This window comes from Salmo trutta, unplaced genomic scaffold (assembly GCF_901001165.1).
Source record: "Salmo trutta unplaced genomic scaffold, fSalTru1.1, whole genome shotgun sequence".
NCBI classification, from domain to species: domain Eukaryota; kingdom Metazoa; phylum Chordata; class Actinopteri; order Salmoniformes; family Salmonidae; genus Salmo; species Salmo trutta.
Genome location: NW_021822732.1, coordinates 103301 through 120374, shown reverse-complemented (window position 1 = coordinate 120374; position 17074 = coordinate 103301). Strand labels below are relative to the sequence as shown.

General features: G+C 45.1%; 1 protein-coding gene across 1 annotated transcript in view; it reads right to left on the bottom strand.

The window, feature by feature from the left end:
• LOC115184066 (glycine receptor subunit beta) overlaps positions 1-17074 on the bottom strand; it is a 61040-nt gene that overhangs the window by 9545 nt on the left and 34421 nt on the right. Inside the window, exons 7-10 of the mRNA XM_029745064.1 lie at positions 5715-5852; positions 5327-5479; positions 3826-3974; positions 3284-3442 (exon numbers count right to left, since the gene is read on the bottom strand). Coding sequence (XP_029600924.1) covers positions 3284-3442; positions 3826-3974; positions 5327-5479; positions 5715-5852 — 599 coding nt within the window. The remainder of the gene's footprint in view (positions 1-3283; positions 3443-3825; positions 3975-5326; positions 5480-5714; positions 5853-17074) is intronic.

The following is a 17074-nucleotide window of genomic DNA, read 5'->3' as shown; positions in this document are numbered from 1 at the left end:
CAGGAGGGTCTACAGCAGCAGATATATCTTCTGTTCCTAACCCAGGAGGGTCTACAGCAGCAGATAGACCTTCTGTTCCCAACCCAGGAGGGTATACAGCAGCAGATAGATCTTCTGTTCCCAACCCAGGAGGGTCTACAGCAGCAGATAGATCTTCTGTTCCCAACCCAGGAGGGCAGCAGATAGATCTCCTGTTCCCAACCCAGGAGGGTCTACAGCAGCAGATAGATCTTCTATTCCCAACCCAGGAGGGCAGCAGATAGATCTCCTGTTTCCAACCCAGGAGGGCTGACAGCAGCAGATAGATCTTCTGTTCCCAACCCAGGAGGGTCTACAGCAGCAGATAGATCTCCTGTTCCCAACCCAGGAGTGTCTACAGCAGCAGATAGATCTTCTGTTCCCAACCCAGGAGGGCTGACAGCAGCAGATAGATCTTCTGTTCCCAACCCAGGAGGGCAGCAGATAGATCTTCTGTTCCCATCCCAGGAGGGCAGCAGATAGATCTTCTGTTCCCAACCCAGGAGGGCAGCAGATAGATCTTCTGTTCACAACCCAGGAGGGTCTACAGCAGCAGATAGATCTTCTGTTCCCAACCCAGGAGGGTCTACAGCAGTGATGTATTGTTGTCTCTACCTTCTTGCCCTTAATACTGTTTTCTGTGCCAAATAATGTTTGTACCATCACAGCAGCAAGAGTTGTGACCTGTTGCAACAACAAAAGGGCAACCTCTGAACAACAAAAACCTTTGTAAATACCACCCGAGTGGCGCAGTGGTCTAACAAGACTGCATTTCACTGCAAGATGCATCACTGCAGTACCTGGTTTGAATCCAGGCTGCATCATATCTGGCCGTGATCGGTAGTCCTATAGGGCGGCGCACAGTTGTCTGGGTTTGGCCGGGGTAGGCCGTCAATGTAAATAAGCATTTGTTCTTAACTGACTTGCCTAGTTAAATAAATGTTTATTTATTTTCCCTTTTGTATTTTAACTATTTGCACATCGTTACAACACTGTATATAGACATGATATGACATCTGAAATGTCTCTATTATTATGGAACTTTTGAGTGTAATATTTACTGTTCACTTTTCATTGTTTTTCACTTTTCCATTTCACTTGCTTTGGCAATGTAAACATACGTTTTCCTTTCCAATAAAGACCCTTGAATTTAATGTAATTAAATTGAGAGAGAGGATTCTGACTCACTGATTATGTATGACCTTAACTCTCAATGCGCACACGCACACACACAAGCAATTGTATGGTGTTGGCTTTAGCTAGCCCAGACAGGTTTCTAATCTCCAAACCTAATAACTAGTGTCATGATGGCCTGTGGGTAAGGTTTATGACCCCCCAATAAATACCTTTCTCCCTTCCCCTCTCTTTCTGACCCTACTGAGGGACTGTTGAATAGCCTTTGTTAAATATAGAGTCTGGGAACATCAAACAAATGGGGGAAAGGAACCATATTTCAGTAATAGAACCAGTTGGAAATATGCGTTGGAACGTAATGAGTTTGGATGTCAGTTCGGTTGTCATCTGAGACATTATGACTGATGACAGGACGACATAAACTGTACCTGGGAAAGTCTACACATTCTAGTTATCAGAGTCACATGGAATTGTTATGCAATTGAAATGTTTGATATTGAAATTGTTTGTTAGGAGATTAAATGTAATTTTAGCTTCCAATTGAGAGAATTGGGTTTTCATAAGGAAAGTGCCCTGCTTGATCAGTGGAAGAGACGGGGGTTATAAACGATGAAACACACCCTCCTCCCCTCGCCACTATATAAGACAATGACACAATATAAACAGAGTTCCACTACGTGAGGTCTGCAGCCTCTGCGTTAAAGGGACACACATGTCAAGTACAGAACTAAGCCAACCTCGGCGTGAGCTTTGGTTGTGAATGGTATGAACTTTGAACGCTTATTCACTACAGAAGTGATACTTCCTAGCCGTTGAGTTAGCACCGGCTGCTGTAGACGTGGGCTAGGAAAGGACAGACAATAGATCCAGTCTAACACAGACGAAGATACCACAACGTATCCATTTTACCACCAGAGGCATTCTTCCAAGGACAGGAAGATCTCTCTTGGGCAACCCGGCCAGCATCTACGACCAATCTACCGAAGTGCAGCTCAGAGTAAATATTTATTCCATTTTCCTTTTCCAAATGGGCGGTAATTTAGAATGCATAAGATAATGTATTTACGATAGCCTAGCTGCTCTCTCTGTTCCTCAGTCTTCCCGCTCTTTCATTCAAGCCCAACCCCCTTTCTTTGTGTAACAAGCCGCCATGTCGGCTCCGTCCACCAGGGGGGTTTCTGTATCACATAATTTGTATTCTGTGTATGTAATTCTGTGTGATTAGTTAGGTATTTAGTAAATAAATAATTAAACCCAATTTTGTATTGCTGATTCAACTTGTTAGCCAGGGTTCGTGAAGATAACCAAGAATTTACAACTTTCATTATGAGACTGAAAATAAGATGATTAAGATGACGGCTATCGATGTAAAATATTACTAAGTATTTTAAGAGTTTATTCGGAAGATAACAGCTCTATAAACGTTCTTCCGTGGTGCCCCGACTTTGTAGTTAATTACATTTACATGATTAGCTTAATCAAGTAATATTAATTACAGAGAAAGAATTTTATAGAATAGCATGTCATATCACTTAATCCGGCATAGCCAAAGACACGACACTAGCTACCATGAAGCCATTTCAGTCAAGTTGGAGTAGCTTGTCTAACTATCTTAGCTGGCATGCCTGCTGGCAAGGTTGGTAGACTTTAGAAAAGCCAGCACTTACAACATGTATATATATATATATATATATACATGTCAATATTTTTGACACAGAATTAACCATAATGATTATGGCTCTTGATTGCATGAAAAATGTGTTTCAGGTGTTTGAAAAATACTAAATTCTTCAACTTCAGGACAGGGGGCCTACCCCCCCCCCTCCCTACCCTCCGGAACACTCCCCAAATGTCCTCATGTACTTTGTGCCCCCTCAGATATTTGGGGTGCATGACGCCCCTGTGAACACACACACACGGGCACACGGAACAGACACACACACACACACACACACACACACACACACACACACACACACACACACACACACACACACACACACACACACACACACACACACACACACGGTAGAGTTATGAAGTCAGGGCCCTGAGCTGCCTAACGAGACTCTACTGTAATTACAGTATACCCATCTCCTCTCTAGACCCCCACACGGTAGAGTAGTCTTGCCTGCAGAGTGCTAACGTGATGAATGGGTGTTCCTCCGGTCCCGTTGACAGTGTTCGTTTTAGAAGGAGTCTTCTTCCCCTCTTTCTCTCTCAGAGCCTTCTCTTTAGATGCCATCTTAGACTTCTCCTCTTCTATACGCCTAGGGCTGTTTAACATGACCTGGAGGGAAGGAGGGAAGGAAGGAAGGAAGGAAGGAGGGAGGGAGGGAGGGAGGGAAGGAAGGAGGGAGGGAGGGAGGGAGGGAGGGAAGGAAGGAGGGAGGGAGGGAGGGAGGGAGGGAGGGAGGGAGGGAGGGAGGGAGGGAGGGAGGGAAGGAAGGAAGGGAGGGAGGGAGGGACGGAGGGAGGGAGAGAGGGAGAGAGGGAGAGAGGGACACAGAGAGAGAGAGAGAGAGAGAGAGAGAGAGAGCGAGAGAGACGGACAGACAGAGAGAGAGAAACAGGGAGAGTTTTTGTTATTTCATTGAATTGAATTGTGATTCCAAAAAGAGACTTCCACACACCATGTAAACACACAGGTGTTTGTGTGTCTGTGTCTCTGACCTGTACCACTGCATACTCCACCAGTGAAGCGAAGCCGAACAGCAGACATGCGATGAGCCAGATGTCTATCGCCTTCACATAGGAGACCTTAGGAAGCGCTGACGCCAGAGACATGGACTCACTGGACAGGGACAAGACAGACAGGATACCTAGAGAGACAGACATATAAATTAGAGACAGACAGAAAGACCCATTAGAGACAGACAGAAAGGCACATTAGAGACAGACAGACAAAGACATTGGAGATAGAAAGACAGACAGACAGAGGCATTCGAGACAGAAAGACAGACAGACAGAGGCATTCGAGGCAGAAAGACAGACAGCGACATCAGAGACAGACAGACAGACATATCCATTGATGTCATGGTATGATGATGTAATTTTATGATTTCTTATTGTGATATCATATTGTGATGTCGTGATATCATATTGTGATGAAGTCGTGATATCATATTGTGATGATGACGTGATACCATATTGTGATGATGTCGTGATATCATATTGTGATGATGTCGTGATATCATATTGTGATGATGTCGTGATATCATATTGTGATGATGTCGTGATATCATATTGTGATGATGTCGTGATATCATATTGTGATGATGTCGTGATATCATATTGTGATGATGTCGCGATATCATATTGTGATGATGTCGCGATATCATATTGTGATGATGTTGTGATATCATATTGTGATGATGACGTGATATCATATTGTGATGATGTCATGATCGTCTCCTGGTGTCCCCAGACTGACCTGCTGACAGCGCTCTGGATGAATGGACAGATGGACGGATGGACAGGGACGGATGGATAGATAGATAGACTGAGCCTACAAACAGACAGAACAAACCTCTTCCACGGTAGGGTTAAAGGTTACAGATCATACCCAGAGGAACCCTGGCAGCGCTGGCATCAGGGCTGATCCAGAAGGGTTAGGGTTAAAGGTTAAAGATCATACCCAGAGGAACCCTGGCATCAGGGCTGATCCAGAAGGGTTAGGGTTAAAGGTTAAAGATCATACCCAGAGGAACCCTGGCATCAGGGTTGATCCAGAAGGGTTAGGGTTAAAGGTTAAAGATCATACCCAGAGGAACCCTGGCATCAGGGTTGATCCAGAAGGGTTAGGGTTAAAGGTTACAGATCATACCCAGAGGAACCCTGGCAGCGCTGGCATCAGGGCTGATCCAGAAGGGTTAAAGGTTACAGATCATACCCAGAGGAACCCTGGCAGCGCTGGCATCAGGGCTGATCCTGAAGGGTTAGGGTTAAAGGTTACAGATCATACCCAGAGGAACCCTGGCAGCGCTGGCATCAGGGCTGATCCAGAAGGGTTAGGGTTAAAGGTTACAGATCATACCCAGAGGAACCCTGGCAGCGCTGGCATCAGGGCTGATCCAGAAGGGTTAGGGTTAAAGGTTACAGATCATACCCAGAGGAACCCTGGCAGCGCTGGCATCAGGGTTGATCCAGAAGGGTTAAAGGTTACAGATCATACCCAGAGGAACCCTGGCAGCGCTGGCATCAGGGTTGATCCAGAAGGACAGCCAGGAGAGAACCACGATGAGAAGGGTGGGGGCGTAGACTCCCATCATATAGAAGCCCACCTGTCTCCTTAATGTAAAGATCACCTCCACACAGGTGTAGTAACCTACACACACACACACACACACACACACACACACACACACACACACACACACACACACACACACACACACACACACACACACACACACACACACACACACACACACACGGTTAGGGTTCTTCATAACAAGCCTACATCTTTAAGAAGATAGCAATGTTCAGTGCCCTATTCAAGTATTTGCAGTACTGGCAGGTGTGTGTGTGTGTGTGTGTGTGTGTGTGTGTGTGTGTGGTACCTGTTCCTTGGTAGAATTTGGTGCAGTTTCCGTACTCGATCTCTTGCTGTTTGATGTCAAACTGAGGCAGAGCGATTTCATCCATCTGCACTGGGTCTGCCATCCACATGAAGACCAGATCACTGGTTGTGTAGCCAACTATAACAACATACAATAATAATCTAAATATAATATAACAACATACAATAATAATATAATAATATATATACAATAACAACATATATATCACTGGGTCTGCCATCCACATGAAGACCAGATCACTGGTTGTGTAGCCAACTATAACAACATACAATAATAATATAAATATACTATAACAACATACAATAATAATATAATAATATATATATACAATAACACCATATATATCACTGGGTCTGCCATCCACATGAAGACCAGATCACTGGTGGTGTAGCCAACTATAACAACATACAATAATATATATATATATACTATAACAACATACAGTGGAAGTGGGACGTTTACATACACTTAGGTTGGAGTCATTAAAACTCGTTTTTCAACCACTCCACACATTTCTTGTTAACAAACTATAGTTTTGTCAAGTCTGTTAGGACATCTACTTTGTGCATGACACAAGTCATTTTTCTAACAATCGTTTACAGACAGATTACTTCACTTATAATTCACTGTATCACAATTCCACTGGGTCAGAAGTGTACATACACTAAGTTGACTGTGCCTTTAAACAGCTTGGAAAATTCCAGAAAATGATGTCATGGCTTTAGAAGCTTCTGATAGGCTAATTGACATCATTTTAGTCAATTGGAGGTGTACCTGTAGATGTATTTCAAGGCCTACGGTATATCAAATCTCCCATTCCTCTCAACATTTTTTGAAAAAGCTGTTGTGCAGCAACTTACTGCCTTCCTGAAGACAAATAATGTATACAAAATGCTTCAGTCTAGACTGCACTCGTGAAGGTGGTAAATTACCTTTTAATGGCGTCAGACCAAGGCTTTGCATTTGACCTTAGTGCTGCTTTTGACACCATTGATCAACAAATCCTAATTGGTCTACAAAAACAAGTTCTTGTGTGGTTTAGGTCGTATCCGTTGGAAAGATTAGAGTTTGTCTCTGTGGATGGTTTGTCATCTGACAAATCAATTGTAAGTTTCGGTGTTCCTCAAGGTTCTGTTTTAGGACCACTACTGTTATCACTATATATTCTGCCTCTTGGTGATGTCACTCAGAAACACAGTGTCAACTTTCACTGCTGTGTGGACGACACACAGCTGTACATTTCAATGAACATGGTGAAGCGCCAAAATTGCCTACCTTGGAAGCCTACGTTTCAGTTATAAGGAAGTGGATAGCAACAAATGCTTTACTTTTAAACTCAGACAAACCAGAGATGCTAGTTCTAGATCCCAAGAAACAAAGAGATCTGCTGTTGGATCTGACAATTCATCTTGATGGTTGTACAGGTCTCAAATAAAACTGTGAAGGACCTGTGTTACTCTGCACCCTGATCTCTCCTTTGACGTACATATCAAGAATATTTCAAGGGCAGTTTTTCCATCTTCGTAACATTGCAAACGTCTGAGATTTTTTGTCCAATAATGATGCAGAAAAGCTAATCCATGCTTTTGTCACTTCTAGATTAGCCTGTTAGGGCTAGGGGGCAGTATTTACACCGCCGGATAAAAAACGTACCCGATTTAATCTGGTTACCACTCCTACCCAGTAACTAGAATATGCATATACTTATTAGATATGGATAGAAAACACCCTAAAGTTTCTAAAACTGTTTGAATGGTGTCTGTGAGTATAACAGAACTCATATGGCAGGCAAAAACCTGAGAGTTTCCTTTACAGGAAGTGGCCTGTCTGACCATTTATTGGCTTTCTTTGACATCTCTTTCCAAAACAAAGGATCTCTGCGGTAACGCGACACTTCCCACGGCTCCCATAGGCTCTCAGAGCCCGGGAAAAAACAGAATGTCGTCATTGCAGCCCCAGGCTGAAGCACATTATCGCTTTTGTCAAGTGGCCGATCAGAGGACAAAGGGCTTAGGCTCGTGCACTGGCTGCCCCCGTCTTTCTTTTTTTCCCTCTATTTACCGAAACGCAGATTCCCGGTCGGAATATTATCGCTTTTTTTACGAGATAAATTGTATAAAAATTGATTTTAAACAGCGGTTGACATGCTTCGAAGTACGGTAATGGAATATTTAGACATTTTTTGTCACGAAATGCGCCATGCTCGTAACCCTGATTTACCATTTCGGATAGTGTCGTGAACGCACGAACAAAACGCCGCTGTTTGGATATAACGATGGATTATTTGGGACCAAACCAACATTTGTTATTGAAGTAGAAGTCCTGGGAGTGCATTCTGACGAAGAACAGGAAAGGTAACAACATTTTTGTTATAGTAAATGTGATTTTGGTGAAGGCTAAACTTGCTGGGTGTCTAAATAGCTAGACCGTGATGGCTGGGCTATGTACTTAGAATATTGCAAAATGTGCTTTCACCAAAAAGCTATTTTAAAATCGGACATATCGAGTGCATAGAGGAGTTCTGTATCTATAATTCTTAAAATAATTGTTATGCTCTTTGTGAATGTTTATCGTGAGTAATTTAGTAAATTGTTAGTAAATTTCCCGGAAGTTTGCGGGGGGTATGCTAGTTCTGAACATCACATGCTAATGTAAAAAGCTGTTTTTTGATATAAATATGAACTTGATTGAACAAAACATGCATGTATTGTATAACATAATGTCCTAGGTGTGTCATCTGATGAAGATCATCAAAGGTTAGTGCTGCATTTAGCTGTCTTCTGGGTTTTTGTGACATTATATGCTAGCTTGAAAAATGGGTGTCTGATTATTTCTGACTGGGTACTCTGCTGACATAATCTAATGTTTTGCTTTTGTTGTAAAGCCTTTTTGAAATCGGACAGTGTGGTTAGATTAACGAGAGTCTTGTCTTTAAATAGCTGTAAAATAGTCATATGTTTGAGAAATTGAAGTAATAGCATTTCTAAGGTATTTGAAAATCGCGCCACAGGATTCAACTGGCTGTTACGTAGGTGGGACGATTTGGTGCCACCTAGCCCAGAGAGGTTAAACTACTGCAATTCTCTACTCTCTGGCTACTCGGATAAAGCACTAAATAAACTTCAGTTAGTGCTAAATACGGCTGCTTGAATCTTGACTAGATCATATAACTCCAGACTCTACACTGACTTCATGTTAAGGATAGAGCTGATTTCAATTTTTTACTGCTAACCTACAAAGCATTACATGTACTTGCTCCTACCTATCTCTCCAATTTGGTCCTGCTGTACATACCTACACGTACGCGACGGTCACAAGATGCAGGACTCCTTATTGTCCCTAGAATTTCTAAGCAAACAGCTGGAGGCAGGTCTTTCTACTATAGAGCTCCATTTTTATGGAATGGTCTGCCTATCCATGTGAGAGACGCAGATTTGGTCTTGACCTTTAAGTCTTTACTGAAGAATCATCTCTTCAGTAGGTCCTGCTGGGCCAGGGGTGTGCAGTCTGGGCCAGGAGTGTGAAGGTGAACAGCAATGCACTGGAAGGATGACCTGCCCTTGCTGTCTCTGCCTGGTCGGCTTCCTTCTCTCCACTGGGATTCTCTGCCTCTGACCCTATTACAGGGGCTGAGTCACTGGCTTACTAGTGCTCTTCCATGCCGCCCCTAGGAGAGGTGCGTCACATTGTGTCAGGCTTTGATGTGCTCGACTTGAGTGGGTTGAGTCACTGACGTGATCTTCCTGTCCGGTCATGCGCCCCCCTCGGGCTCGTGCGCTGGAGGAGATCTTCGTGGGCTCAGCCTTGTCTCAGGGTAGTATGTTGGTGATCTGTTGGTAAAGTGGGTGGGGTTATATCCTGCCTGGTTGGCCCTGTCCGGGGGTATCGTCAGACGGGGCCACAGTGTCGTCGTCCCCTCGTCTCAGCCTCCAGTATCTATGCTGCAATAGTCTATGCGCTTGGCGGCTAGGGTCAGTGGGACACTGTCTTATCTGGTGTCCTGTGTGAAGTAAAGTTTGCTCCCTCTAATTCTCTCTATACCCCTTCCCCACCTAGAGAACCTGAGCCCTAGGACCATGCCTCAGGACCACCTGGCCTGATGAGTCCTGATTGTCTCCAGTCAACCTGGTTGTGCTGCTGCTTCAGTTTCAACTGTTCTGCCTGCGGCTCTGGAACCCTGGCCTGTTTACCGGACGAGCGTCCTTGTCCCGGACTCCCCCCACCCATAGCACGCGCTCCAGCAGGTATATCTCACTGTTCATCCCCAAAGCCAACACCTCCTTTGGCCGCCTTTCCTTCCAGTTCTCTGCTGCCAATGACTTGAACGAATTGCAAAAATCGCTGAAGCTGGAGACTTACATTTCCCTCACTAACTTTAAACATCAGCTACCTGAGCAGCTAACCGATCTCTGCAGCTGTACATAGTCCATCTGTAAATAGCCCACCCAATCTACCTACCTCATCCCCATATTGTTTTTATTTACCTTCTGCTCTTTTGCACACCAGTATCACTACTTACACACCATCATCTGCTCATCTATCACTCCAGTGTTAATTTGCTAAATTGTAATTACTTCGCTACTATGGCCTATTTATTGCCTTACCTCCTCACGCCATTTGCACACACTGTATATAGACTTTCTTTTTTGCTATTGTGTTATTGACTGTACGCTTGTTTATTCCATTTGTAACTCTGTGTTGTTGTTTGTGTCGCACTGCTTTGCTTTATCTTGGCCAGGTCGCAGTTGTAAATGAGAACTTGTTCTCCACTAGCTTACCTGGTTAAATAAAGGAATGATCGGCTATGAAAAGCCAACTGACATTTACTCCTGAGGTGCTGACCTGTTGCTCCCTCTACAACCACTGTGATTATTATCATTTACTCCTGAGGTGCTGACCTGTTGCACCCTCTACAACCACTGTGATTATTATCATTTACTCCTGAGGTGCTGACCTGTTGCACCCTGTACAACCACTTTGATTATTATCATTTACTCCTGAGGTGCTGACCTGTTGCACCCTGTACAACCACTGGGATTATTATCATTTACTCCTGATGTGCTGACCTGTTGCACCCTCTACAACCACTGGGAATATTCTTTAACCCTGCTGGTCACCTACCAATGTTTGAACATCTTAAAAAACAATCTGGCCTTAATGACCATACACGCTTCTAATATCCACCCAGTACAGCCAGTAGAGGACTGGCCACCCCCCAGAGCCTGATTCCTCTGGTCTACCCAGTACAGCCAGAAGAGGACTGGCCACCCCTCAGAGCCTGGTTCCTCTGGTCTACCCAGTACAGTCAGTAGAGGACTGGCCACCCCTCAGAGCCTGGTTCCTCTGGTCTACCCAGTACAGCCAGTAGAGGACTGGCCACCCCTCAGAGCCTTGTTCCTCTGGTCTACCCAGTACAGCCAGTAGAGGACTGATCACCCCTCAGAGCCTGGTTCCTCTGGTCTACCCAGTACAGCCAGTAGAGGACTGGCCACCCCTCAGAGCCTGGTTCCTCTCTACCCAGTACAGCCAGTAGAGGACTGGCCACCCCTCAGAGCCGGGTTCCTCTCTACCCAGTACAGCCAGTAGAGGACTGGTCACCCCTCAGAGCCTGGTTCCTCTCTACCCAGTACAGGCAGAAGAGGACTGGCCACCCCTCAGAGCCTGGTTCCTCTCTAAGTTTCTTCTTAGGTTCCTGCCTTTCTAGGGAGTTTTTCCTAGCCACCGTGCTTCAACATCTGCATTGATTGCTGTTTGGGGTTTTTATGCTGGGTATCTGTATAAGCACTTTGTGGCATCTGCTGATGTAAAAAGGGCTTTATAAATACATTTGATTGATGACTGTATGGACCTCGCTTTGTGCACGGGGGCATTGTCATGCTGTAGCATTAAGATTTCCCTTCACCGGAAATAACCATGAAAAACAGCCCCAGACCATTATTCCTCCTTCACCAAACTTTACAATATGCATTGGGGCAGATAGCATCCTCCTGGCATCCGCCAAACCCAGATTTGTCAGACTGCCAGTTGGTAAAGCGGGATTCATCATTCCAGAGAACGTGTTTCCGCTGCTCCAGAGTCCAATGGCGTCGAGCTTTACACCCCTCCAGCTGACGCTTGGCATTGCGCATGGTGATCTAAGGCTTGTGTGCGGCTGCTCGGCAATGGAAGCCCACTTCATGAACAGACGAACAGTTATTGTGCTGACATTGCTTCTTGAGGCAGCTTGGAACTCGGTAGTGAGTGTTGCAACTGAGGACAGATTATATTTAAGCGCTATGTGCTTCAGCACTCAGTGGTCCCGTTCTATGAACTTGTGTGGCCTACCACTTCGCGGCTGAGCCGTTGTTGCTCCTAGATGTTCCCACTTCACAATAACAGCACTTACAGTTGATCGGGGCAGCTCTAGCAGAGCAGAAATTTGCCAAACTGACTTGTTGGAAAGGTGGCATCCTATGATGATGCCACGTTGAAAGTCACTGAGCTCTTCAGTAAGGCCATTTTACTGCCAATATTTTTCCATGGAGATTGTATGGCTGTCTGCTTGATTTAATACTCCTGTCAGCAACGGGTGTGGCTGAAATAGACGAATCCACAAATTTGAAGGGGTGTACTTTTGAATATGTAGTGTACTGACAATTTCTCCAAAACGGCATTGTAAGCGGGTTATGGTAAAGAAATTAGCATTCAATTCTCTGGCAGTTGTTCTGGTGTACATTGCTGCAGTCAGCATGTCAAAGTTTTAAGTTCCTTGGTGTACACATCATGGACTAACTGAAATGGTCCACCCAGACAGACAGTGTGGCGAAGAAAGCGCAACAGTGCCTCTTCAACCTCAGGAGGCTGAAGAAATGTGTCTTGTCACCTAAAACCCTCAAACTTTTACAGATGCACAATTGAGAGCATCCTGTCAGGCTGCATCACTGCCTGGTACAGCACCTGCACCGCCCACAACCGCAAGGCTCTCCAGAGGGTGGTGCGATCTGCACAACACATCACCGGGGGCAAACTACCTGCCCTCCAGGACACCTACAGCACCCGATGTCACAGGAAGGCCAAAAAGATCATCAAGGACAACAACCACCCGAGCCACTGCCTGTTCACCCCTGGCAAAGGGCAAAGGGTGGCTACTTTAAAGAATCTGAAATATAAAATATATTTTGATTTGTTTAGCACTATTTTGGTTACTACATGATTCCATATGTGTTATTTCATAGTTTTGATGTCTTCACTATTATTCTACATTGTAGAAAATAGTAAAAATAAATAAAAACACTGGAATGAGTATGTTTGTCCAAAATTTTGACCGGTACTGTAGATACACTGAGTGTAAAAAACATTAGGAACACCTGCTCTTTCAACAACATAGACTGACCAGAATAATCCAGGTGAAAGCTATGATCCCTTATTGATGTCACCTGTTAAATCCACTTCAATCAGTGTAGATGAAGGGGAGGAGACAGGTTAAATAAGGATTTTTAAGCCTTGAGACAACTGAGACATGGATTGGATGGATAGCATTATTCAAACCTTGTCTCTGATTTTCAAGCAAATTTAAGTCAGGACTGAGACTGGACCACCCAGGAACACTCAACACCCATTGGAAAGCCATTCTGGTGTGTCTTTGGCATAAACATATATATTAGTATTGTGGTGGCAGCATTATATTATGGGTTTGCTTGTCATCAGGGACTGGGGAGTTGGTCAACAGAAATATAAAAGGAGACGAGGTGAGAAGTTAGAGGAAAACCCATCGTCGTCTTCTGAAAACCGATTACTGGGATAAAGTTACATTTTTCAGTGGGACAATTACACAAAGTGTTTATGCCAATGTAGGGATGTGGTGCTGACGAAAGACCAAGCCAATTCCAAATGCCTTGCAGTTGGTAGACCATACCCAATACAGATCTACTCGCCCATCGGCATGACAACAGTAGACCATACCCAATACAGATCTACTCGCCCGTCGGCATGACAACAGTAGACCATACCCAATACAGATCTACTCGCCCATCGGCATGACAACAGTAGACCATACCCAATACAGATCTACTCGCCCATCGGCATGACAACAGTAGGCCATACCCAATACAGATCTACTCGCCCGTCGGCATGACAACAGTAGACCATACCCAATACAGATCTACTCGCCCATCGGCATGACAACAGTAGACCATACCCAATACAGATCTACTCGCCCGTCGGCATGACAACAGTAGACTATACCCAATACAGATCTACTCGCCCATCGGCATGACAACAGTAGACCATACCCAATACAAATCTACTCGCCCGTCGGTATGACAACAGTAGACCATACCCAATACAGATCTACTCACCCGTCGGCATGACAACAGTAGACCATACCCAATACAGATCTACTCGCCCGTCGGCATGACAACAGTAGAACATACCCAATACAGATCTACTCGCCCGTCGGCATGACAACAGTAGACCTTACCCAATACAGATCTACTCGCCCATCGGCATGACAACAGTAGACCATACCCAATACAGATCTACTCACCCGTCGGCATGACAACAGTAGACCATACCCAATACAGATCTACTCGCCCGTCGGCATGACAACAGTAGACCATACCCAATACAGATCTACTTGCCCATCGGCATGACAACAGTAGATCATACCCAATACAGATCTACTCGCCCGTCGGCATGACAACGGTAGAGATGAAAAGACATGACACAACCCAGCCACTCCCCCGTTTCCCAACCTACTCCAGATCACGACATAATGCTCCAGAGGGCCATTAAACGGCAGAACATCCACTTCAAACATTCTATCCAGGACAGGATGGCACCGTAACAGCAGGGGCCCACCAAATGGCTCGCCCTGCTCTACAAGGACACCAAAAAACCCTGCTGTGTGGGAGAAATCATTACATAAGGCTGTGAGGCAAGAAGTGCACTGGTGCATACTGTGATCATTGTGTGCTGTAGACATTTGAAATTATATTGTGCATTCTCCCTGTTGTGAATAACTTCTCTGTATTTCAAGGAGAACATGTCATGTTTTGTATCGTTACGTAGGGAACATTATGCCCTGAACAATGACCCACCTTTCCCGGTTGTACAAAGGATGTATCCATCGATAACGGAACAATATTCAATTCCCTAAGGAAAGAGACTCTCCTCCTGGGGCTGCGTGACCTCGTGCCAAGAGAGACCATGGAAGGTTTCAGCCAATCAGGCAGGGAGACTCAGCAACTAGCCCCACCCTCATTGTCCATTCCAACTGAACTATAAAAGCGTGGCACAAATAATTACCACGGCCAACCGAAATCCTTCTGCTGCTCAGACGTTAGCATAGTTGGTAACTGGAAATCCTTCTGCTGCTCAGACGTTAGCATAGTTGGTAACTGGATATCCTTCTGCTGCTCAGACGTTAGCATAGTTGGTAACTGGAAATCCTTCTGCTGCTCAGACGTTAGCATAGTTGTTAACTGGAAATCCTTCTGCTGCTCAGACGTCAGCATAGTTGGTAACTGGAAATCCTTCTGCTGCTCAGACGTTAGCATAGTTGGTAACTGGAAATCCTTCTGCTGCTCAGACGTTAGCATAGTTGGTAACTGGAAATCCTTCTGCTGCTCAGACGTTAGCATAGTTGGTAACTGGAAATCCTTCTGCTGCTCAGACGTTAGCATAGTTGGTAACTGGAAATCCTTCTGCTGCTCAGACGTTAGCATAGTTGGTAACTGGAGAGCACTCTTGCTCAGACGTTAGCATAGTTGGTAACTGGAAAGCGCTCTTGCTTATTGATCATCCTTGATCTCAATGAGTGGAGGCCAAAAACCAATATTGGAATTTGAACAATTGTCCTCTGCTCTCACTTTGATCTCAGTTGGACGAATACACCACCCCGGAACTGAATACACCACCCGGAACTGAATACATCACCCTGGGAACTGAATACACCACCCCAGGAACTGAATACACCACCCCAGAACTGAATACACCACTCCGGAACTGAATACACCACCCCGGAACTGAATACCCCACCCCGGGAACTGAATACACCACCCGGAACTGAATACACCACCCCGGAACTGAATACACCACCCCGGGAACTGAATACACCACCCCGGAACTGAATACACCACCCGGGAACTGAATACACCACCCCGGGAACTGAATACACCACCCCGGAACTGAATACACCACCCCGGGAACTGAATACACCACCCCGGAACTGAATACACCACCCCGGGAACTGAATACACCACCCCGGGAACTGAATACACCCACCCCGGAACTGAATACACCACCTCGGAACTGAATACACCACCCCGGGAACTGAATACACCCCCCTGGAACTGAATACACCACCCCGGGAACTGAATATACCACCCGGGAACTGAATACACCACCCCGGAACTGAATACACCACCCCGGAACTGAATACACCACCCCGGGAACTGAATACACCACCCCGGGAACTGAATACACCACCCCGGGACTGAATACACCACCCTGGAACTGAATACACCACCCCGGGAACTGAATATACCACCCGGGAACTGAATACACCACCCTGGAACTGAATACACCACCCCGGAACTGAATACACCACCCCGGGAACTGAATACACCACCCCGGAACTGAATACACCACCCCGGAACTGAATACACCACCCCGGAACTGAATACACCACCCGGGAACTGAATACACCACCCCGGGAACTGAATACACCACCCCAGAACTGAATACACCACCCCGGAACTGAATACACCACCCCGGGAACTGAATACACCACCCCGGAACTGAATACACCACCCCAGAACTGAATACACCACCCCGGAACTGAATACACCACCCCAGGAACTGAATACACCACCCCGGAACTGAATACACCACCCCGGGAACTGAATACACCACCTCGGAACGGTTTGAACCTTCTCCATTTTTCTCCCTGAAAGAAAGTTTGGTAATCCAACCAGAGATTGAAATACTAAGAAATTGTTACCTTTTTTTTATAATAAATCTTCTTCGTGTTATAAAATAATATCACTGTCTCTGAGATTTTGAATCTGACTTGTCATTAAAAGAACTCTACAGAACCTTCAGATTATAATTGTGACACGTACAGTTTATCCCTTCTTGCTAAAAAAAGTTTCTTATCAACTTAAATGATAGGTGGTGCCCCGTTTACTGTACAATATAGATAGATCCATATTTTGTATCCCATAATGAATTACCTAATGAATGAGACATTATCATAACATTAGGCCACACCTGTCACAGGTGTCATAAGGAGGGGACCAAAATGCAGCGGGTAAAGTGCTCATCTTCTTATTTATTAAAGAAAACACTTAATCACAAAA